Raw genomic sequence first — 24,640 nt, 5'->3', positions numbered from 1 at the left:
TTTTTTAGCTTATGGCTTCAAACTGAGAGTAGATTTACATTAGATATTAGGAAAAAATCCTTTATAGTGAGGATAGTGAGGCACTGGAAAAGGTTTCCCAGAGAAACTGTGACTGCCCCATCCCTGGAAGCGTTCAAGGCCAGGCTGGATGGGGCTTGGAGCAAACCTGGTCTAGTGGAAGGTGTCCCTGCCCATGGCAAGGGGTGGAATGAGTCCAAACCATTCTGTGATTCATTCTGTGATTCTGAAGACAGAGATCATTCATTTGTTCATGGCATAGGACATACCCTCAGAAGACACTGGATATCTGGGTGTATAAAAGTGATCTCAATGTCATTGATGTGTTGAAGGGATGACTGGGATTGTCCCTGCCCCATCCTCAGTCGGGTCCAACACAGAAAAATATGTTGGACAAGCAGTTTCTTTTGTAGTGTGATGCTTGAACAGTCCTGAGGCTTTGATGGATTCCTTCCTTAAGGAGGCATCTCTCAGGGTGCAAGCTGTGAAAACCTGCTGAGGACAGCTTTTGCCGTGGTGATTAGGTCCAGAAGGACACTGTACGTGATGGGAAGATGGAAAGGGAAGATGCAGAAAATATATTTTCAAATTAAGAATTGTTGCACAGATCTGGAAGGGAATGACTTTTGAGAAGCAGGGGGCTTGACAGCAAACAGCCTAAAGAACAGACACGCGGGAGAGTTTGGTATCTTTCCTGCCAGCTTTCATCACAGTGCTGTAACGCATGCGGTGCTTCCCCGTGCCTGGCGTGGAGCAGCGGAGGCACACAAGGCTACAAACGCAGCAGGCACTCACATTACCTGGCTGTGAAGGTCAGCTACAACGATGGCAGGGGAGGAAGTCAGCACAGGTTTGCTGAGGGGCTCCTGCTGGCTGCTGGCCTGGGGGCTGCTGCGGCTGCAGCCCAGCTGCTGTGCTGGCTCCACGGCGCAGGCTGGGGGTGCCTCAGGCTGGGCTTCAGTGAACGTCACCGACCGCTTCTGCTCCGCTGAAGGGTACAAAGCCCAGAAAAATGAGGGTTAAAATTTGGGAAGAAATACACAAGAATAGAAGAGAGAGAATCTCTGGAGGTTTTACAACTAAGACAGGATTTGTGGTTCATTCCGTCTTTGTATAAGCTATTTAATCGACATCTAATCTAAAAGTCTTTTACTCTGGGCTTCCACTACAGCCACAGCAAGACTCTAGGATCTCCTGAAGTCTAGCCAGCACACCTATCCTTGTCATGGCTTGGTGAGATAAATACCATCTGTAACATCTTTCCATTCCAGAAGAATACACTGAGTTGAATTCCCACGTGAGTTAGGCATTTCTGCCCTCAAATAAAAAAGAAAAACTGACACGCAAAAAGATAGGAGAATTGCCCAAGGTTTTGTGGAAAATCTAAGAAAAGAAAGTGCAGCAGATAGCCCCTCATTCCTGCAGACTAAGTCCACTAGCCAGGAGTAACAGAAGAGCACAGAGTAAAGACAGCTAGACTAAAAACTTAACAGTAAAACTGATATTCCCATTTGTGGTCTTAATTATTTTTGATTAACTTTTATGTTTCAAACATCTCCAGCAGTGGTGTTACCCCAGCACACTTCTGCTGAGCACCTAGAAACTCAGAAAGTTCCCTAGTAACCTTTGCTCTTCCAGATGTTTCCTCCAAAGCTCCCTGCTCACTCCAGATGTTACAGAATACAGCCACCTGCTCAGCTTGGCAGTGCTGACTCCTGGAAACATACAGCACAGACTGGAACAGTCCTACATTCATTTCCATGTGCAGTCCTTAAAGCTCTGTACTGCTAAGCTTGTGATGGGACATTTCCTTCTTTCAACTACACTCAATAGCATCTTCTAAACTTGCACATCTGGAGGTTTGGATCCTGACTAGAGGAAACCCATCGCCTGAATTCTCCACAACTCTTGGAAACAACATAATTCATTGTCCATGTCCTGTTTGACCTTGGAAAGCTCTGGAGAAGCCATCAGTGCTTTGAGGGGGTGGATTTCTCATAGGATATCCGTGACTAAAAAAAGTTTAATGCTGCTGGGACTTCACTTTAATATAAACTACTAACAACCTACTGCTCCTTTAAGCTAAAACCACAGCATTTTGTACTTGAGCGCCGGTTCTGGAAATGCAGCACTGCCCTACCGCAGGGTTTTGGCTTTGGCTGGATGCTCCGTCGCGTAGTTGAAAGTCGAGCTCCGTGACGGCTCCGAGGTTCGGTCTGAGTTTTCTGACGTGACAGCAGTGGTCGTCGGAGCTAAACATTGGAAGAGAGAGTTAGGCTGACGTATGTTCACATATTGCACAGCTTCCTCTCTGAAAGGAGAACAGATCATCACTGTCTGTACCTCTAGGTGTCCACTCACTCTACTTTGAGCAGGTATATGTTTGAAGGTTTCCATGGCTCACACATGTCCTTCATATGAACTTCTGGGCTTTGTGCCTTTTCAGTTTCAACACTGAATGTAATGCAGCGCGGGTTGCGTGACCATCATTTAATAATAGTAGTAAGAAAAAAGCCTGCAGAGGACAAGACTGAGGAATTTAAAACAAAGGGCACCTCCTCTCTTAGGGATTTGCCTGGCTTCACACCTACGATTTGTGCTATGGTTCCTGCTAAGTCAAGGGACCGCACCACTAGAGCAAAAATTAGGTAGAAGGGCCATGTCACACCCATACTTCAAGTTCAAACAGCCTCATCCAAGAAAAGCCAAACCAAATCACTCAGCAGGAGAGAAGGTTTGTTTGCTGCCCGTGTCCTCACCTGCCGCAGGCCTCTCTTCCGCCCCAGGGGCTGCTGCAGAAGGAGGTTCTGCTGTCCCGGCTCACTCTGCACGCTGGCCACCCTGTTAGATGTTGACAGCATTAGGCCAAGCACAGAAGCACGCTGCATGACTAGCAGGTGTCCTGGCAATTGGGACTAAATCAAATAAATAAACAAGAGATCGACCAACCACTAATGGCACAGTCACTTCAAAGAGCAGCGCTGTCTTTGAAGGATGGGAGGGGACGTGTCTATTGGGTTGTGGCTTCTGGGGCTTAGGAAAGGGTGGGAAGTGGAGTCATGGCATTCAGGACTTGGCCACGCACAAGTAGCATCCAAATATAAATAACTGCAGATTTCAGTTTTCAGTCATTGATTGATGCCTCCCACTGAACAGCACTCACTTCTCCGCATCCTTTGCCACATCAGTGGCAAACATCATTTTCCTAGCTCAAAAGCCTTCTTGCTTGCTTTTCCTTTTTTCAAGGACAATGTTGTAAAGCTACTTTTTTTCTTCCTAAATAAGACTTCACTGCCTCACAACATTGTCATCTGGTTTTAATTTCAATTTAAGTCAACAAACAAAAAAACAAATGCAAAGTGACAAAGGATCCATTCACATAATGGATGCATGAGTTATGTGAACAAGGCCCCACACTCAACACTTGCAGCCTCAAGTCTTTTCGTGACTAACAAACAAAAGAGACAAGTAAACGCAGAGAGAGAGAGAGATAAATAAACACAGCTTTTTGGTTTTTAATATATTGGCACAAAATATCTGAAAACCTGCAGCAGAAGCAACTTTAGCAATGAAACATACTCAGCTATGTTCCATCTCATACTACCATTCAACTGGCCATTCAATCTACTTAATATAAAAATATCACCCTCCCCTCATTTTTATCAAAGCACTGTATTCCTCCAAACACTGGACATTTAGCAGACACAAAACACTAGCTGAGAGACTTATGACTACAATAGCCACTAACAGCTAAGAGAGACTTCTTTTAACTCAGGCAGCTGCTTTTTTTACGCCAGACTGGAATCCATTGAGTGGCATGTGCTATTTCAGCCACTTCCATTGTTGTATAGCTGGTATGCACACTGTTGAAGACTCAATATTGCAATCCATTTTGTCTTTGTCTTGCATTAATCTAAAGGGAAACAAGATTCTTTTCTCTAGATACTTTCCTTGTTTGTCAGTACCACCAAGAGAATGAAGGCTAATCACCTGACCGTGCATGGGTGGAGGAAGAAGACAGACCTAGGGACATGTTCAGACAAGAAATAGAGGATGGCTGTGGAGAGGCTTAAAAAGCTTTGTCTTCTGAGCAGCTCATTCTTTGGCAAAAGTTACCGATTGTCGTTAGAAGGTTTGGCAGAACAGAACATGGAGGGTTTCCTGATCTGCTTTGGGGCTTTTGGGGTTTAGGATTTTTCCTTTTGTTTCCTTCTCTCATGGAATTTTGTCTCGTCTGTCACTTAGAAACCGTAACAACCGATACTTAGGAGACACAAGAGAAATTTCCATGGAAAGGGTGCAGCTGGCCACTCTCAAGTGAGGGGTTTCACTTGGAAGGGCAGAGATACCACAAAAACTGGGCTGGGGAGAAAGAGGCTGGTGTGGCTCCTAGCTCTCTTGCTCTCTCCGAGCTGTTGCTTGGGGAGGGAATTCACTGCTGGCCCAGCCCTGCCCCGTTTTCTCCTATCCCAGCTGTGTGTTTGCTCATGAATGGAGCCATTGAATTGGGACCTTACTGGCACCCTGACTCACTAGAAAGGACCCTTGCTATCTGTTCAGGTGCCTCAGGGGAAAAGACCGGGACCCTGGCTCCCGACTGGAGGAGCACGGCTGCCGCTGCCTCGGGCTGTTTTCGCTGCAGTCTAATCCACAACCCCTGCCCTGCCTGGATGCCCCGTGGTTGCAGCTACACCTGTGGAGTTTCAGCTACCTCTTGTTTGCTACTCTGGGCGAGCCCTCCCTGCCCTTCCAGCCCTGCTCCGAGGTTCCTGCTGCAGCCCCTCTTCCCCATTCAGCCCGTCCGCCATCACCGCTGCCCTCAGGGCTCGCGGCACAGCGCCCCCTGCAGGCCCGGGGGTATCACCGCACCCGCCCGGCCCGGAGCCAGCAGCGCTCCTGGTGGCCGTGAGCGGAACTGCACCTAAGGGGAAAGGGCCTGACAGCCCCGACAGGGCTGGGGGGCTCTGTTCTCTTTGTCTGCCTCGCCATACACACACATACTAGGGAAGAACTGGTATTTATATGTTTGTTTGTTTGTTTGTTTGTTTTTATACATAATTAATAATTCTATTTATATATAATATGTATATATATTAGTAAAGAACTGGTATTCCTTTTCTCATATCTTTGCCTGAAAGCCCCTAATTTCAGAGTTATAATAATTCAGAGGGAAGTGGGCCATACTCTTCATTCCAAGGGAGGTTCCCACTTCCCTTTGCAGACACGTGTCTTTCAAACCAAGACAGATGCAAAGTCTGGTACCTCATTCCTTCCTCCCTTTCATTTAAACTAAAGCCAGACTTTGCACTGAACCATATCCATGTGTTTCTACCACTTCTACAGGGGACACAGTGGGAACTTCAAGGAGAGAGACATCTTGGGACCCTGAAGCTGTTTACCTTCTGATAGACAAACTACAGCCTAATTATCCTAGGCATGCTCTCAGCAATCTCACCACAGCTACACTGCCTTGGAAAAAGAGGAAAAACTTCAGCAAGCTCAAAGCCAAAGAAAAGAAATATATTTGCATCTTTTTCTTCCTTAGACAGGTCTTCCAAATGAAACCACCCGTCCCTGGAACATATAGCCCAGCATTTCCGCGGGATATTGCCACGCTTTATGTACCAAGAATCCTAAACACCACACAAACACCTGCCATGGCATAAGCAGAGCCCTTAAGAGTTACCTCCTGTTAGCAGGAATATGTTCTTGACTCAGACAGTGACTGCAGCACATATGACTGGTAAGTCCAAAAGCATCACATCATTCCTTATTAAAGCAAAGAGACTGCACTTAAATTAGGCTTTATATTTGTGATCCAGACCACCTGAAATTGCTTGGTGAATTTCCTTGATCTTCTGTTTCTAGGATTACAAAAAATTTCTGAATTTCTGAGGTTTTTACAGTGGTTACCACTATATGAGTGGAGCAGGAATTAGCTGGAGAAGTTACTGAAAAAAACAACGTCTGCTGGACTAGCTTTGAGAATACTGTTACAATTTCTGATGAAGGAAAGGTAACTCATAGTTCTGTGAGTAAGAAGACGTCTGTAGCAGAAACACTGCAATTATATCCAGTACAAAACTGTTTACAGTGCTGAAACAAACACACGTCAGATATGATATGAAAACACTTGAAAAAATCATTAGATAATGGGTATCATTAGATAACATGGACTGCATGTAAGCACAGAGGCTATACATGAGATAAAAACTATTCCCATGCACTCAAGACAAACAATAGGCAAGCAAAACAGCTGGACTTTGTGTCTTCCTGCTGGGATTTTCAGCCTGGCTTATAACATAAATGAAATGAGTTAAGTGAGCTGGTGGATGTTTACTTCCAGTATTGAATCATTACACAAATTGGTATAACCTGGGATGATCTTACAAGCTAAAATTTCAGATACCTATTGCAGGGAAATGGTGGAGCTGAGAGCAGCTGGGTTTTGTAGAGCTGCCTGTGCACAACACAGTCCTGCTGTGGGTGTCTTTTTGCTCTCTATCCCCACATTTTGAAGAAGGAGAGAGAGAGAATGATAAAGACCACAAATTTCTGATGAGTGACTGAATTTTCAGATATAAGCTTCCCCTTCATAAGGGTTTGTGAAGGCTTCTTTTCACATCAAAGAACAGAACTACTGATCTTGCTTCTGTGAAAACGAACATGGCAGGCAGAGGGTTGGCTCTGTGCAGCTTGCCCTCCCTCCTCTTCTGTCTCTCCTTGTTTACCAGACCTGACCAGGAATACACTTTTTTTCTGACAGCCTGTGGAACCCAGCCAAGGAACACCAAATTAAGTGCCTTTTCAGCTGACAGTATATTTCTTCCCATCATGGCAATGTGATCTATAAGAACAGTTTTTCTAAAGGACATAAACTAGATTTATTTGGGAATAAGAAACAAGATATTTTTCCTGCCCAACACAAAAATGCTCTGTCACTCTCTGAGTATCTCTGTCAGGGGTTTACTTGCACAGTAACGTTACTCCCATTATGTAGGGCAGAGGTGAGCCAAAGATCAAACCAACTCAAATTTATGGATGCATGTTGCCAGTGCTACAAGAAATGCCAGACAGTTCAGTCACACACAGTGGAGGCCAAAACAAACCTTGTCAGGTTGGCAAGTAAAAGAAGTGATGCTCAGGAATTACAAGAAAACCAAACCATTCAGCCAAAAACAAAAAAACCCCCACCAAATTAAAAACAAAACAAGAACGAACAAACAAATAAACAACAACAAAAAACCAACAAAACACCAAAAACCCCAAAACCCAAACCAAACAAAAAACCTCCCAACAAACAAACAAACAAACAAACAAACAAAAATAATATTTTTTTAAAAAAACCACCAAAATCCCCACAAACAACAACCCCAAAAAACCCCCAATCAACCAACCAACAACCAAAGGAAGCAATGAGTTTCATGTATATTGAAGAGGTGTACATGCTTGCCACACCATCATGGTGTGTACACGCTTTGTGTCCCTAGACACATGAGTGAGAGGGTTGGTGGACAAATACAGTGGAGAATGGGTTAAATATATTGTATTTCCAGACATATCCCAGCCCAGATAGCATTAAATCGGCTGCTGCAATTGCTCTGGCAATGTGGAGTCAATCTGATTTTTTCCTGTTAGGAGCCATTAAGCTAGGATAGGCACAAACATTACAGGGAAATGTGTTTGTGCAACAGATTTCCATTGCAGTGGCTTCACCTTCTTCCTTTCTGATTTGGGAAAATATCCTGTCCTCTCAGATTATAACCACAACAGATCACAATGCTCCTCAGCCCTGTACCCCAACCTGTCTGAGCACTTCAGTGCTCTCCCCTTCCTGCCTTCCCTGCTTTTCTTCAAGGCTACATCTAATTGCTGTAGAGCGGAGGGAAACAGAAAAGACTTCATTCTTTTTTGTATTTGTCACAATTTGTTTAATTTATTTAAGACTCCTACCTTCCAAAAAGGTCTAGTCCTTAGTAAACATAGTTTATTTCTTGATCTCAGTTATGACTAAACACCAACTTGTGAATTTAGAAGGTGATCCTAAAAAGTTATCGTGTGCCAGCCAAAATCAAAGCTACATAAGAAAAACTCAAGCCTGCTTTATTTAGAACTAATGTTCTTGAATGTAAAAACAAATTAACTCTGCCCTATAATCCCCACAGCACAGTAAGCTTCTGCAACATCTGCTTTATTACTGCTGTCCTTTAGAGGAGGAATCCAATTTTCACATTTAACAATGGAGTTGAAACATCTTTTCCTCCTCACAGAAATCTAACCTAATCTTTTTAGACATATTTGCAGTGTCTTCATTCCTTCTAAAGGCTTTGCAGCCCTGGTGCCCCATCCTTAAAACATTAATGCCTGCTCCTTGAAAAGGATAATAAACTCCAGCAGGACTGACTCCAAGTGCATCTGCTCACCCATTTGTTTTTGGACATCTCTGTATCATAGAGCAGGGTGGATAGTGTCCTGATCCCCAGAGAAAATTTTTGTGACAGGAATTAATAGGAACCTGTTGTGCAGCTGATTACATTTCAGGGTTCAAAATAAACTACTGTGTTTGAACTCATTTATTGACTTAGGTGTGTCATAGTGCTCAGCCTCACCACTGTAATTAGGAGTGGCTAGCCCCTACTTAACAAGATCAAAACATCTAAAAACCAACACTGATGTAACCAAGTATCAGGTCTTTATGGCCTTAGCTCAGATACAGACCTTGCCCTTTATCCTCTTCCTCAACTGGAGTGAGTTTTTAGTGCTGCTGAAGGGACAACACGGAAGATCTTTGAATGATTTCTCTTCACCTCTTTAGCTCAGATGACCACACAGTCCATCTTTGTCAAAAAAAAAGGTAACAATACTCCTGCCTCTGCCTAGAAGCTGATGTCTTTTCCTAACCGATCACAGAGCAGTCTGCCAGAGCAGGGTTCACACACACAAAAGACACCATGTTGCATGGAATGAGCTTGGTGACAGTATTAATGATAAATTCTCTGTTTGTCAGCTGAGGAGAGTGAACAAACAAACACAGCAGCCTGTCCCCATCACAAAAAGCCACTACCAACATCAAACCCCAAGCTAATGGAACAGAAACCATTCACACAAATGCCTCTCAACATATCCACAGCTTCCACTGGTGCAGGTATGAAATTATAGCAAGTTACCCTCCAGGTTGCCAATGTACGGGGCCGTGTCCTCCTGGGAGGAAACAGAGATGCTCTTGGGACTAATAACAGCTCTCCAGCCTCAAGAGGATGGGTTGAGAGGTGGGAGCACAGCAGCAGGACCGAGAGAATGATTAACATGATGGATCTGGGTGTTAAAGGTGCAGCCTTCCCTTCTAAGTTTACTCCTGACCCATTTGTGTTTGTTCCCCTGTCTATGGGTAATGAGGAGCAGCTAGACCTGAACTCCAGCACTAACAGCTGTTTTAGATATGTATTTATGGTGTCCACCTGCAAGATTTCTAAGGTGTCATTTGAGAATTGAAAATGCTTTGCAAAATTAATGAGAATTACTGTAAAGCACCCACAAAATACTATATTCCACAGGATGTACCATAATTAGTTTTATCAGTGAATGTAAAAAACTCAGATTGGTATTAAGTCTTTTGTGGTGACAGCATTGTGAGATGAATGAAAAAACTGATGTCTCCATTTTACATAAGCCTTCAGACTAATGCTTATAACAGGATACAGCGAATGCCTCATGGATCATCTTTCTCGTGCCTTTCAAACAATTGTTAAACAAAGGGAAAACGCCAAGGCCAGCCAGCTGCTTCATTCGCTACAGCTTTTTCTTTCCCCTTCTCCTTAGCCTTCTCAAAAGTTATCGGCAATCAAAGCTGAAAACTGAAGGTGGGTTGCTACACCTTTGACTTGCAGGCCTGAATATTGATGAGCCACAAGAGACAGAGATGGAGAGAGTGACAAAAGGTGAGGGGAAGAGACAGAAGGTTGGAAACAGCTCGTTTCCCAGCACACACACTGACAGACAGGTAGTGTTCACACTGTACCTAGAGAGGCTGCCCTCAGTGGCCAGGCTCGGGGAGTCATCGAGGACATTAGGTTCACTGCAGGAGGGGCAGGGAGATTAAGAATTTAGGGAAAGAAAATGCAAAAAGCATGCGCTTGTCTCTGTTTTCAAGGGAAAAAAATATCAACGGAATAAAAAAGTAAAAAAATGACGGTAACATTAATCGGTCTCACACGCTCAACGGCACATATATGACTCAGAGGAGCTGGAAGGACATCTGATAACAGTAGCAGTCCTTAGAGGGAGTTTACACTGCATGAAGCCTTCAACACCTCTGCTGAGATTGGGGGAGCTGAGAAATTCAACAGGATGTGTTTCTAAAGGAAATAAGGCAGGGAACTGTTTTCAAAGCAATTTTCCTGCAGCATTTTGATTTATTTCAGTTCTATTTACTCTCAGCTTCATAGAAAGCTTTTTTTCCTTCCCCATGAGCCACTTCTTCTTGAGGGAGGGCTGATCTATATCCCATGAGGTATAGACCACTCTCCTTCTGGTGCAACTCTAAGGACAACCATCTGGAAAACAAGGTCTCATAGTGCAATGAAACTGTATATAAACAGCTGGCAAGGGTCTTGGCCAAGGGACGCAATTCCAGTGCCTTTCTGCAATGCAGCCATCAGGCAGGACCAGCCTGCTCAGGCCGTAGAAAAACATGAAAGAAAGAAAGAAAGAAAGACAGAAAGTAGTCTGCTGGGTTACCAGCAGGAAAGCAGTAATAATATTACTTAGCATTAATTAGCTTACATTTGCGAGGCAGTCTGAAAGCCCAGAGACCATCCATAACTCAAAGGGCATGATGTTGAGGACTATGATTAGGCTTGCTGAGCTGGTCCTTCCCCTACCCAGATGAAAAGTGATTCTCCTGCTATACCATACACTTAAAAAGTAGAGAGTGAAGCTCTGTGTTAAGTAGTCTTTTTCTCAGCATCACCATGATTTGGCATAGCACAAAGCAAACATTGCTCTCGGTCACCTGTGACTCTTATGAAGTTTATGTATTGAAGATGGTAGTGAAAGATTGAGGAAAATGCAGTCTTGCATATTAATTTTTCAAGAAACAAAGGGACTGAATCAACTGAGTTCAAGAGTCAAAGGAGTTCCCGTAAGTCCTTTTGTGAAAACTCCCAGATAAAATCTGTGTGACTTCTCTCCTGTAAATCACTTCTCCTATCTCTGCTGGTAGGTACCACAGCTGTTAATTATCCTTCATCTATTAAGGTTATTTATTTAATTCCAAGCAAGAATAGGGAGGGAACAATGTTTGATTTTTCAGGGGTGGTCAAGACATAATATAGACTATATTCTTTAAAGGTTCAAAGAAAATAACATAAATTAATATGTCCATTATCAGGTATCCTTGGATAACTATGTCACGGAGAAATAAAACAATAAACATTGCTTATTTAGAAAAAAAAAAGTCACGTTTAAATGCAAAACTTCTCTCCACATCTTCTAAAGATGTACATTTCCCAACAGGCTCTTTCTCACCATTCCATGTCAACCAGGAATAAGGCATTCAAAGCTATTTGTATCAACAAGTATTTCAGGTTTAAAACAGTATTAAATCCCATCTTTGAACATAGCATTTAGTTTCTGTGATGAGCTAGTTACTGTTCTAGGAAGGACAAAGAACACATGGAAGAAAATAATGTAAATCAAACTGCTTCTCTCCCTCTTTCCCAGCTTCTCAAGATTCCTCCCCAGTCCCCTGCACAAACTGGGTATGGTCCCCTGGTTCAATGAATACCCAAAACCACATTTCCTTTTGCTATTCAGTGGTAGCAGAGAAAAATAATAACACAGAGTCTTTCTGAAACTGTTCAAGAGGAAGGTTGCTGTGGATGACAGCTTGGTCTTATGGACCCTATGCAACACAGAGCACCCTGGAAAATCATTGTTTCCTTCCCTGCACCCTTGGTCCAGCACTATTCCAGGATTAGTATATTTAGCATCACTATGCTGGCACCAGTTCCAGTATCCCACCTCTCTGATGTGCCTGGGGCACCTCTGCTCTTGTTATAATGGGAAGGGTGAAAAGCCCATGTTTTTACCTTTGGCTGGGTAACATGCCCACCTCAGCCTGAGGTGCAGACATGCTGGAGAGATGGCTGGAGAACCGCCTCCTCCCAATGGCACCCATAAGGTATGTTTCTTGTTCACTTACCACACTGGGCATGCTCAAGGAGTCATCTAGGAAGAGAGAAAAAACAGGAAAGAGAGGAAACAGCCACCCAAACCCCACCTGCATCTCAACAGTTGCCAAGGGGTAACAGGATGCCAAAGGGGTACCCAGCATTCACTTACCGAGAGCCCAAGCCTGCAAATTGGAATATTCTGTTAGATTTTACAGCCACAGTGCAGAAAGACACACATAAACCTCTGCAGGATGAGGAGCCTGACAAACACGGGGCAGGGATTCATGTGTTCTTTCAGCTTAAATGGCTGTCAGGAAAACATGTTTGCGAAATTCAGCTTCCACTAGGCATTAATTCCCGTGATTAATAAATTACTTGTTAATATACAGTGTTTCCAGCATAGAAGATGTAACTGAATGTTCTCCTACTGTGAAATAAACTGCTACTATGATCTAGCAAAGCACTGTGACAAAAAACGCCAAAATACCTGACAGCAAAATGCAGAACTGACACCCTTCAACACCCTTCAGGACATGCATTTAAAAATGTCACCAAAATTTGGATAAGTTGACTCAAATACATCATACTGCAAAAGAACTATGCAGGCAGCTGGACTGCAATCATGACTGCTTGAAATTTTCAGTACTGTTTCAAATTATATCAAGTATCCAGCATGAAATTACTTTACTGTGGGTGTTGCACAACTTTTAATTACAAGTAAAGAAAACAAAGCGGTGGGTTTGTGTAATTTTCTCTCCTCTTTTTGACCTTTTTTTTTCAATTCTGATGTACTGAAATATGTTACAGCAGTGTTTATCCAAGGCAGGGCTGAGGAAATAATGCTGTAGTTCAGATAGGAAGGCGGCACTTACCGTTCCGCACAGTGGCACAGAATTAATCTGAGGCTGAAACCATATTTTGTGACCGTTAGTAAATGTCTGACCAACATATATGCAGTGCAGCTCTAGGTGGTTGTACAAAGTTTAGTGGTGAATCCAGCTAAAATAAAGTTGGGCTGAACCTGCAAAGTTTCAGGCTAACTGCTCTTCCTCAAAAGGCAATTCTGTAACTGCATGGGCCTTTCTTTTGAGCCCCCCATTTTGACTCCTTCTGCTTGATGCTCCTGGGGATCCTGCAGGAACAGGATCGTAACTACAGAGCCACAGCCCCTGCCCACCGTCACAATGGCCAAAGAGAGGCCTGGCTGACAAGTGCCTTGTCAGCACTGTGACAACTGCACATCAGCCCGGGTCTCAGGCACTAAAAACCTCCGTATGCCCTTCCCTTTGCCCTGCTACAGCTCGGAAGGCAATGAAGAGGTATGTTACAACCCAAACTTTAACACCATGTACCAGCTGCTCAACCTCACGCTCCTGTGGGCCTTTTATTCACACTGGGATGGGCAAATCCGTTCCCCTCCCAGATGGCCTCTGGGCATCAAGAAAACATCTTCAGTGTTCAGGGCTCAGTATCTGGCCACGTACTTTCTTCATCCTCCTCGTCTGTGCGGCTCAGTGTGTCCTGAGAGGCCTGCTGGGAAGGCTCGCTGTCCTGCTCCCAGACCGTGCCGGTGCCCGTGTTGGAGCGGGACATGGTGGCCAGGCTCAGGCGGTAAGCAGACGTGGAGGTGCCCACAGTGCTGACAGATGTCTTCCCTTGGTACGCTGCAGGAGAGGGGGAAAACCAAACCCAAAGTCACTGATGGCACTGGAAATCAATGGCAAGCCATGCATTCCTTTCATACTGGGCACCTCGTTCTGCCTGGACTAGTGGGGACCTTCTCACTATCTACAACTTCCCGACAAGAGCGTGGAGTCAGGCTGGGGTTGGCCTCTGCTCCCCTGCCACCAGCAACAGGACAACAGGAAATGGTCTCAAGCTGCACCAGGACAGGAGGAATTTCTTCATGGAAAGGGCTGCTAAGCATTAGAGTGGGCTGCCCAGGGTGGTGGTGGAGCGACCACCTGGGTTGACCTGGAGGTGTTCAGGAAATGACTGGACTTGGGACTTGGTGCCGTGGTCTAGTTGACAAGGTGGTGATCAGTCAAAGGTTGAACTTGATGATCTCAGAGGTCTTTTCCAACATTAATGTTTCTGTGACAGGGGAGGGCAGAGGTGGTAAAACACTAGCAGCTGCCTTGCTCACCTCACCTTTCCAAAATGTCTGCTTTACTTATGCACTCTGATTTTCACAACCTGAGTTTTACAAATCAGCTTCAACATTTAGAAACAAGGCAAATTATTGCCGAGGAAAAAAAGACTGAAGCATTTCCTTTTGGATTTGTTTTCCTAAGGAACAAAGCACATAAACCGCTTGCCATGTATGAGCAGCAGCTGCCATCTCGTGGCAACAGGGGTCACCGTCACTGGAGAAAAGTCTCCCCTTGTGCAGGAGAGAATTCTGACGTACCCCATCAGCTCAGAGATGCTGATCTGGATGTCACAGTAGAGAAAAATCAAAGGAGAAAGCTACTGCTGAACAGCCAGACCTTTCTGCACAAGGAGCTTTGGCTTTAGAGTGGCATGGAGGGGCTCACTGCACCAGGGTTGAGGCTGCACAAGTCAGCTGAGACAGCAAGAGGGGAATGGGACTCAGACTTGGTGGAAAAATAGTTGCATTTCACAAGTAACCTGGACTTCTGTTGGCTGTTCAGTGGCAAGGCTGAGCATAAGCTCCAGGGACACGCTAGCAGGGTGTGTGTGGATTGCCCCATTCTCGTTTTAGGCAGAGGCCAGGTCTGCCTCACAAGTTACTGTAGGGGCAAGCAGCTGTCCAGCCCGGGTTGCTGGCCCTGAGCTCTCCTTGCCTTCCTTACCAGATCCGCTGTGCACAGCCTCCTTCAGGATCTTCAGCTCGTTGTTGAACTCGGCAATGAGGGAGCTCTTGCAGAGTGGGCGTGGGATGAACCGTCTCTCCAGCTGGTCCGAGATGTGCTGTCGGGCAGTCAGCTCCTCGTGGTTCTCGGCTGGCTGGGCCAGCAGCTGCAAAATTGGGATGCATTAGCAGGGAGATGGTGCCCTGGGAATTGGGAGAAGTGTCCACACCAGCATGAACCTGCCAGCAGGCTTTGTAGTCAAGAGGTTTTGACTTCATCTCTGAGGTTTCCACCTGTCTTTCAGGGACAATCTTATATTTGACTGAGCAGAGATCAAAACCTCAGTAGCACAAGGTGCATGGAGATGAGGGCTCCCTTATGCTAAGGGAAGCAGCAAGGAGCTGTCTCATGAGACATGTCATGTCATGAGACAGCTCCCTCCTCCATGACAATTTAGTCTGTCTGAGAGACAAGGCAGGCTAAATAAGGTACAGTACCATGTGCTAGTCCACCTCGTAACTGGCAAGGAGCTGTGATTAACTTAAACCCCAGATGCCTCAGCCTAGCAGCTGCCTGTTCATCCACAAAAGTCCTGTCAGAACCTTCATCCAAGAGATGGAAAGGGGAGTGGTCCTTCCTGGCTGTTAGCTGTATTGCCCAGCTCTCTGAAGAAGAGAGATTACTAGAAGATTTCTGCCAACAGCCTCCCAGGTTCAGCACGTCCACACACCTTCCAAGTGCTTTGAATGTCTTCATTGTAGAATTAAGTACACGTGCACTTCCCCATCCAGAGGAACTAGCACTAGCTGTACTCCATGGATCAGAGCTCCTGGATGACCGGCATACTCTTTAGTTTTGGCTACCAAAAAGCTCTGTGATTTAGTTTCAAACAGTTCTTAGGCCTGCCAACTTCTGAAAGGTCACTCCCTATATACAATTCTAGAAGCGCTGTTCCTCTGCTCTCAGCTGGGGAATAAGGGTATCTGGCCTTCAGGGAGTGATGTATCAGGAGCCAAAGCAACTGTTACCTTGCACTGGATGAAGGGCCGAAGGAGCACAAAGATAGGGATCCGTGTCCGTACGATAAAGTCGAGGAAATCCCACAGAGCCAGCCCTCCCACCTTCCGCAGGGCCATCTCTTTGACTTGCAGGCTCAGCCAGTACCACTGGCTGTCCAGCTGGCGTTCAAAGCAAACAAGGATCACCTTCAGGGCTACAGGGGAACACACATCAGCAAAGGGCAGTCAGAGATGTTTCCAGTGTCTCTCACAAGCACTGGGGGAAGGATGGGGGGGCCACAGTGAGCACAAACCTGCACAGGCGTGCTTTGCGTGTACGTGCACATGCACGCTCACACACCTCAGAGTCACAACTGTCTTTGCTATCAGTCTCCAAATATGGCAGGGAAGGAGCAACCAGCCTTCTAGTAGTAAAGGCCTTCAGGATCAGGACTGGCAGTCCCACTTCAAGTGAAATTTTTCTACTTCATACCTAAATCCCTCTGTATTTTCTTGCTCTGGTGTTCCCTCTCCCTTCCCTGCAGAGTTGTCTTCTCAGAATCAGATGTTTTGAAAGCAGCTCAGAGCAGAAATGGCTGCTCAGACAACCTCAAAAATCTTGACCAAGCATATCCACACAAAGAGCCACCCAGTGAGCACAATAATCTGCATATGATTTATAGGGTGATGACAAGAACCTTTCTAGCAGCGCAGCTGCATGAGTCACGGCCACACTGTAACTTAAATACAAATATGGTGCAGTAAGACAAGGGCAGTAATTCGCAAGAGTAAGAACATGGCATGACAAATGGGGATGAACCATAATGAAGTTCAAAACAATGCTCTGCATTAAAGTGAGCAGTAACTAACACTTGGTTCACAGGAGAGACAAGGAAATCTCCCCTTTTCCATGTTCCCCTGGTCTGGTAAAAATAGCAAGGCCTTGGAACTGTTGGGGGAAAGTTGACTACTCAATTTTTCTTAGTGGGATGGCCAAGACTTCTCAGCTGTTACACATCTGTATCCCAGTTTGTTAGGGTGGGTGGCTAAATCGGTTGTGAACTGCCAGTTTTTCATCCGATTTATATCCATTCCTCAGATGAAGGTTAACAAATATAAACCTTCAGATAAATGCCCTCACAAAGTCAGAAACAAGAGAAGCTGTTTCTAAAGGGGTGCTTTGAGACAAAACTGTCCCCATATAGGCCCGACTGCCTTCAATGATGCTGCATCTCCAGTTTAATTATTTTTTTCTGTCCTTCCACCTGTGGGTCAGATGTGAGATAATACAGTACTGTGTTGCACCACCCTACAGCAAGCAGAGGGCAGTGACAGTCAGTAAGGACTGTGTGTGGGGCCAGCAGCCAGACAGGCCACATCACCTGCCACCCTAGATAGCCGAGGCCCAGTGGGGCTGGGGTGTTAGGGTCTTAGGTTGCAATGCAAGATGTAACCAGCAGTTTGTATTCTATCACCATCTGTTAAAACCAGGTGGGGCAGTGTTCTTTTTCTCTTCCATGACCCATCCTCCCTCCAGGGGATATCTGCTGCTAATGGGCCATCAAGGCTCACTGCATGGCTGATACAATTACATCATCCCATTTGGAGATGGTCCACCCAAAAGGAAGAACCAAGCATTCCTACCTGGATAAAAATCTGAAATTCAGAACACCAGAGCAGCCTATTTGCACTGGATTCCCAGAGGAAAACTGGACCCATCTCACCACCACTGGACCTTCAGAGGAAAACTACACCCTTGTACAGGATCATTGCTTCAACAGAACCCCATCTGTCACTCCAGGAGGACTTGACTAGACTGCAACCAACACCCTGACCAACAGGTTGTACTCTGACTTTTTTGTTTCCTCTTTTTGTACTACTACATTTTTATTTTTATTTTCCTAGTTAAGAATTGTTATTCCTATTCCCATATCTTTGCCTGAGAGCCCCTTAACTTCAAAATTCTAACAATTCAGAGGGAGGGAGTTTACATTCTCCATTCCAAGGGAGGCTCCTGCCTTCCTTAGCAGACACCTGTCTTTCCACACCAAGACAGGGTTGGTGGACAGTTTGACTCACCTTTGTGGCTTCACTGCTGTAGTCTGGCAGTATGAAAACTGAGTGACTTCTACCAGACACCGCTCACATTGTGATATATTCCAGAGATACTCCTGACTTCACACTCTGGCCCAGCCCCCTGTTCAGGACAAGGCCTAAAGCAGCTCTAAAGAGGTCTGTCAGCTCCTGCCTTTGGTGCTCTCTACAGTCTGGAGCACTGCACATTAACTGTGTCTCTTCCCAGCCATGAGCAGAAGCCATCACTCACCCAGGTAGGCAGCCTGGCTGGTGGATTCTGCCAGCCCTTCCCGCCGCAGGTCCTTCCCTGCATCCCCTGGTGTGGAGCAGTGGGCGGGGGAGCTCTCCAGCATGAAGTTCTTGCTGCGGGAAGTGCTGATGATGCGAGGTGGGAGGAGGATATTGTTAACAGTCTGGAGCAGCAGCAGGACCTCAGGCTGCTCCAGCCAGGGGCTGTCTGAGGTGCATTGGGAGGGGAAAGAGAGAGAAAGATCAGGCTACATCCCATCATAGACATTCAAAAGATCCAGACCCTGTTCAGCTCCAAAATGGGGTGCATCTCAAATGTCCCCTAAGCCAAAATTCCGTCCCCCACACCTTGTTATATGCTGCTTCTCCTCCTGCAAGCAAAGGCAAAGTTTATTTTAGCACCAACACAAACACACACAAACACCGAGCTGCACAACACAAAGAAATGTCCCATTCAATGGTCTCACTTCCTTTTGGCATTCCCCTCTCCCTTTACTCTTTGCTTTCGTTTAGGGATTTACCAGTAAAGACCCTCTAGAGCAGAAAGCAAGGAGCAGGACTTGTGCAAGACAAGTGGCATGGACTGGGAAAACTGTGATCCAGAGAGGCACAGTTTCTGTGACCTTTGCTCCCCTCTCTGACTTGTGCTACAACAGATTTGTCTTGCCCTGCACTCCAGTTTCAAAAGCAGGAGCACATCTGTGTAAGACCTGACACAAGAACTGAGGCACAGCTGAAATAAAGAGAAGAAATAATAACTAATCAAAATGAGGCTCTTTTCAGTCTCAGACCCAAAGGGCACTTAGCTGACATAGTGCCAGTGACAGAAAACCAAATAAAAAAATAAAAATAAAATAGAGAGAGCAGGGAAAGTGCAAACATCAGTTGTCAGAAAAGGGGGACAAAAATTCTTTTTGTTAAATTAGTCAGACCTTTGCTTCCAGATCCTACTGTGAGCACAAATGGAATCAGTAGGTTTAAAAGCATTCCTTCCCTTCTTTCCTGATTGGTGAATGGGGAGACGACATGGCTTAGGGGAAAATCTTCTTTCAAAGCCTGTGCAGTAATAATAAAAAAGGATTAAACGATTTCATCAGCAGATCACGCACACACGTCACTGCAGGGAATGACGATCCCCCTGCCACCCTGTTCACACAGTCACGTTCACACAGCACTGATGATGACCTGATTGAATGAGATGCCCTCAGACCACATAGTCAGGAGGGAAGGGAATTCACAGAGTAACACAGGGATCACCTGCTCATGTCACAGCCAAACGTAAGGAGCCCAGACTCCTAACTCCTAGTTATCATTAACAAAATCAGATGTATCCCACAGAAGCCAGCTGAGTGTTAGTCCTAAGCTCTGCACTGCTGTGAATGGTATCAGGATCTGACACAAAAGACAATAAAAAAAGGAACAGATGACATAATGACATTTTCTAAATATTCTCCTGTCTGAACATGGAGGCTATTCCCAAACATATTTTTGTTCTGCCTCACCTTGTGCTACCCTGTCATCCTCCCTAAAACAAAGGATGAACTTCTGAAAAATAAACAAAATGCATGTTTACTTTTTGACACACAGTCAAGCTTAAATAAAAAGGTCTTTCACCTTCTTTTAGAGGAGGTAATTCAAATGGCTGTCCCTAGAACCTTTGCTTATTTACAACATCCCAGTTGCTACAGACTTAGCTGTGAAATGAAATGCAACTGAACCTTGCAACTCCTCAAGTTTGCAGACCTGGGCTGAGAAATTCTAGGAGATGTTTTGTGATTGGGTGTGAAGTACTTCTGTTTTATATTCTGGTGGAAGTATTGGGAATTATGACTCGTGTATTTCCTGACACGTTTGGTTTTCATGACATTTAAGCCCACAAACAAGTGAGCAACGAGAAGAGGATAATAAAAGTTCCCCATAACTAAAAAAAAAAACCAAAAAAACCCAAACACCCCAAATTTGGTATCTGTTTTGGTTTTTTTTTTAATAGATAATATTTCACAGCAGGTGAAAGTGGCCTTTTGTTTTGTTTTGATTAAAGAACCATTACCTCAGAGCTGGAAGAAATCTGTTCTTTGTCTGTGTCAGTTTGTACCAAAAAGTCCTTTTGTGCCTCATGCTCTGAGGGACAGCTTTGTGTGTTGGTCCCCTGTAAGCCCTCATTCGCAAGCCACCCTGCTGCTCAGAAATACCTGCCTAAGTAGTCAGCTGGATGTACCAATGCATATTTTAAAATGCAAGTTGGAGCTAGATAAGGAAATTTGTCAGTTCTTTGGTCAGCATTCAGCCTAATTTCATGCCAGTGGGGAAGGAAAGGGACACTGAGGCAGAAATACTGTAAAAAGTTACAGTGCTGCTATGAGAAAGGAATAGTGGTAAAATTCTCCAAAAAGTCTGGAACTTTTGTTTTTGAATTCTGGCCACGAGGATACCATTGCGTCAGCAGCTGAAAAGCCAAGTTGCCCTGCTTTTTGTGCTGGCACACCGTGTGACCAGCTCAGGTAAGAGCAGAAGAGCACAAACTCCACTCTCTGTTACACACGTGGTCCCACAGGAAGACAGGAAGGGTTGCATGGATGTAACCCATGCCAGGGCCCATCTTCCTGTGGCAGAAGTCTTAGGCTAACTCCTTAGATCCTGCAGAGATTCCTACCCTGCTTGTCAGAGCCTTAAACAGCATCCATCAGCCAAACTCCCTGGACTTCAATGGCAGTGTTAAGCTGATGGATGCTTGCTGTGGACTTGGCCCCAAGAGATGAATTCTGAGCTCGGTTCAAGCCGTCAGAAAGAAGGGAGAATTCACATGTTGCTTCTCCTTAAATTTTGGTGTATGTTCCACAGTTTTTGCCCAGCTTTTGCAGAAAGAAAACAGAGCACTGATGAGCTGGTGTCTCAACCAGAAGCTCTAGAGGCCTGGCCGTGGGCCAGGGCAGACACACCTGTATCTGCAATGCTACAAGCCGGACAACAGCTGTGCTGAAGGGCAGAGGTGGCGAGAGATAAGGGCTGAGATGAAGAAGGGGTAATCCGTCAGCCACACTGGAGGGTCCTACCACTCCCATCACCTGCAATACAAACAGAGCACATCACCACAGCTGGCTACTTACAGTTTCATCCATGCCATATCCTCCAACGTCAGTGAAATGGAGGTGCCTTTCATTGAGCACTGGGTTGGGGTGGATCTAGCAGAACCGGCCCCCCCAGTGGTCCTTGCAGGAGCTGGGGCCAGTGAGGAGACGGAGTTCCAGCAGGGAAAGGGAAGGGGGAAAGAGGGAACCAGCATGGATGGGAGGAGTGCACAGGTAACCCGGTACATTTATTAATGTACCCAGTACCAGCCCTGAATGACCAGCACTGGACTGGTGGAACAGCTAGAGTTGGAGGATATGTCATTTGACAACTGTAACAAACAAAAATCTGTCATCAAAGCAAAAAGTCTGCATTGAAAGTGGACATCTTTTCCCTTCCCTTGCTTGAAAAATAATGTCCTAAGTCTGACCCAAGCCAGGTTTTGTACAATGTTCAGATTCCTCTCAAACACAGGGAGAACTGTTTTGGGGAACTCTAAAGCATGATTCCTCTGAGCTGACTGACCCCAGATGTCTGAAGCAGGGTCACCTGCATGTGACCTGGGTGTCCGGAATTCCTTGAATAATCACCACAAGGAAACAGCACTTCTAGGGGAGAGTTATTTGTACTGTCTGGGATGTGTCCCTCAGGAAGAATTAAATCACAGGCCTGCATATGCCTGTTTCTCACCACGATGAGACACATCTAGGTGAGAGGAACAGGCAGAAGGTACCTGGCAGACACCTAAGCTTATGGGAGATGACTGCATGCTTCTTTTCCAAATTCAGCCTGGGGAAAAAGGCAGTAACCACCTTTTTGCCAAAAAACCAAAGGGCAGTTTAGAAGGAGAGGAATCAGAGCCCCTTCTTTACATCATTGTGGATTATCATTGAGATATCTCCCCGCCTTCCTGGGTAATTGATTTTTGGGCTTCATGGTCTACATGATACACCATGCAGTCAGTGCTCCCACAGCTCACAATGCACCCAGCTCTGACAGCTAAGGGTAAAATACTTGTAGCAGTAAGAGTACAAGCACTGGCTCATTCTTATTCAAACTTCAAACCAGAAATTTTTAGAGCACTGGCTAATTCTTACTGCGGGCCCCTTGGAGAGCCTGCTGGGGTGATTCAACCTGCCATGTCTGCTTGACAAACTACAAGTCCATTCCAAACTCCTACTTGAGCTATGTAAGACACTCCCAATTAAAAAGTCTTAAGTAATCTGAGGGCCCACATCTGCATTAGCACCAGGTAGCTGCTACCTCTGCTTGGACCAGGAAGAAGTCTTATGGACTCTGACAGGTTGGAGCTTCCCTGCCGTTGCAGCAAGGAGTGCTGGATTGACTTGAAAAACAGGAACCTGGCAAAACCTGACATTGCATTTTAGCTAATGATCATCGTTTTTAAAGCCCCACAGAGCACTGGTGAACCCTGAAATGTTTTTTTTGTAGGCTGCTAGATAAGGTTACAACACTTATGCTCTAAGGAGAAAATGTAGTAAAACCCAATGGCAGTAAAATTCTAGTGCAACCTTTCCCCCTTAATTTATACTTTTGCACATGGAATGAAAGCATGCCTGTTTGCCCAAGTGGCTGGAGTTACACGGATATCAAAGTGGGAGCTTGCCCCCTGTGTAACAGCTGCAGAAACAGCTGTGGTCCATCACTGAATGACCAGGCAAACCCTGTCCATTGTTGTAATACAACTTAGGAGCTACAATACAACAGAGAGGGATCTGAATATTGTACAGTGCAAACCTGTAGTAGATCAAGCCAGGGACATTACACACAGTGGAGTCAATCCACCTTGTAAACCCTTCTAACTACGCAGCACCCGATGGCCTCTGACAGAGCAATCAGGGCCCCTCCCCACTGGGGACGGTAGGTATCCCCAGTGCCACCCTCTCCCCGTCTCTACCAGGTGTGTGCAGTCTCCACCACCCCACTCTCCAACTTGCAGCCCTCAGCTCTCAGCTCAGTCTGGCAAAGGTGGATCTTCAAAGTGGTGCGTGGGAAGTAATGGAAAATAAATTGCTTGACCGCTGCTATCGGTCACTGTATCTCCCCATGCACCACTTCAAAAATGAACCTTCCTGTCTCTAGTGTCACTTGCAGAGTCCCCTTGCGAGGGGTAAAGGGGACAGGTAAAATGACAGGAATGGGAATAAACTTGTCATCTTCAGTCCAGAGAAATCAACAGCAGGGGAAGGTTTAGCAAAGGTTCATGGGGTTGCCGCTTGGCTACTCACCAGATTGACACAGACATTGATCAGAGACCTAAGGTGAGGCAGGAAGGATATGATAGGCTGCCTCTGAAGTGTCAAACAAACCCCTTCAATCAAACTGCTGGCAGGCTCCCACTCAACCTGGCGCCTGCAATAATACAACAGTAGGTGCCGTTAGCCGCGGGCTCCTGCCCCCCACCAGACGCCCAAACACGGCGACCGACACACACTGAAGCCCACAGAGGAGACGTGTCAGACAGCGACGATGTCCAGGAGAGCACAGAACGCGCCACAGGGAGAACGCTTCACGCACGCAGCCCGGGGAGGCACGGAGCACAGCGGCGTTGGTCTGAGGGACCCTCGAGGGACACGCTGCCTCTCTGCGGCAGGGAGGGCTGGCGCTAGTGCACAAACCCCTCAGGGCAGCAGTGGTGGAGGAGCTGCATTTCACTCCCTGACGCTTCCCTGCGACAGAAGAGGCCGTGCCAAGGCATCAGAGGGAGCCACGCAGCGGCCTCCGGTGTGCCTGTGTGGGGAAAGACCTGAAGCCAACCCAACCGAGACCAGGGCTTCCATCTCATAGGGCCTGGGGATGTTCCCAGTGACAGGGACAAACCCCATCAGCCTGGGTGCCCTCTGTGAACAAACCCATCAGAGTGCCCTCTGTGAGCTCCTCTGCCCTCTGGTTGCTCCACCAGTGTCACTCCCGGACACAGACTGCCCTAAACGTAAACTGGCCCAGCTGTACAATCTCCATCTCCACCTAGTGCAGGAGGCGTAAGTCACTCCCCATCAGCACCTAAGGCCTTCATTCCAGGGTTCTTTCTTCCCTGACACTTTGCTTTTTTTCACCAAAACAAAATTTAGGGATTGTGCCAGATGCTGAAAGGATTCCCCTTCCTAATCATAAGCAGAGAGAGCATGGGTAACATCAAAGTGGTTCACACCCTTCTTCTCAGGGCCTGACTCTCTGCCGTCATTGCAGTTCACAAGCCAGCATCTGACTGCATTTACTG

At 45.9% G+C, this 24,640-nt stretch overlaps 1 protein-coding gene across 12 annotated transcripts in view; it reads right to left on the bottom strand.

Moving 5' to 3' along the window:
* Positions 1 to 24,640, bottom strand: part of UNC80 (unc-80 homolog, NALCN channel complex subunit) — a 132,967-nt gene that overhangs the window by 3,490 nt on the left and 104,837 nt on the right. For 10 of the 12 annotated variants that reach the window (XM_040069060.2, XM_040069061.2, XM_040069069.2 and 7 more), the window contains 12 exons: positions 23,649 to 23,772; positions 21,270 to 21,395; positions 19,263 to 19,386; positions 18,332 to 18,538; positions 16,036 to 16,220; positions 15,008 to 15,173; positions 13,676 to 13,855; positions 12,108 to 12,246; positions 10,037 to 10,093; positions 2,778 to 2,859; positions 2,159 to 2,270; positions 819 to 1,006 (listed from right to left, as the gene is read on the bottom strand). In XM_040069060.2, coding sequence (XP_039924994.1) covers positions 819 to 1,006; positions 2,159 to 2,270; positions 2,778 to 2,859; positions 10,037 to 10,093; positions 12,108 to 12,246; positions 13,676 to 13,855; positions 15,008 to 15,173; positions 16,036 to 16,220; positions 18,332 to 18,538; positions 19,263 to 19,386; positions 21,270 to 21,395; positions 23,649 to 23,772 — 1,690 coding nt within the window. The remainder of the gene's footprint in view (positions 1 to 818; positions 1,007 to 2,158; positions 2,271 to 2,777; positions 2,860 to 10,036; positions 10,094 to 12,107; positions 12,247 to 13,675; positions 13,856 to 15,007; positions 15,174 to 16,035; positions 16,221 to 18,331; positions 18,539 to 19,262; positions 19,387 to 21,269; positions 21,396 to 23,648; positions 23,773 to 24,640) is intronic. The other 2 variants (XM_040069065.2, XM_040069072.2) reach the window with 1 other exon arrangement.

This window comes from Hirundo rustica, chromosome 7 (genome assembly GCF_015227805.2).
Source record: "Hirundo rustica isolate bHirRus1 chromosome 7, bHirRus1.pri.v3, whole genome shotgun sequence".
Taxonomy (NCBI): Eukaryota; Metazoa; Chordata; class Aves; order Passeriformes; family Hirundinidae; genus Hirundo; species Hirundo rustica.
The sequence above is the reverse complement of the archived record's forward strand: the minus strand, read 5'-3'. Positions and strand labels throughout refer to the sequence as shown.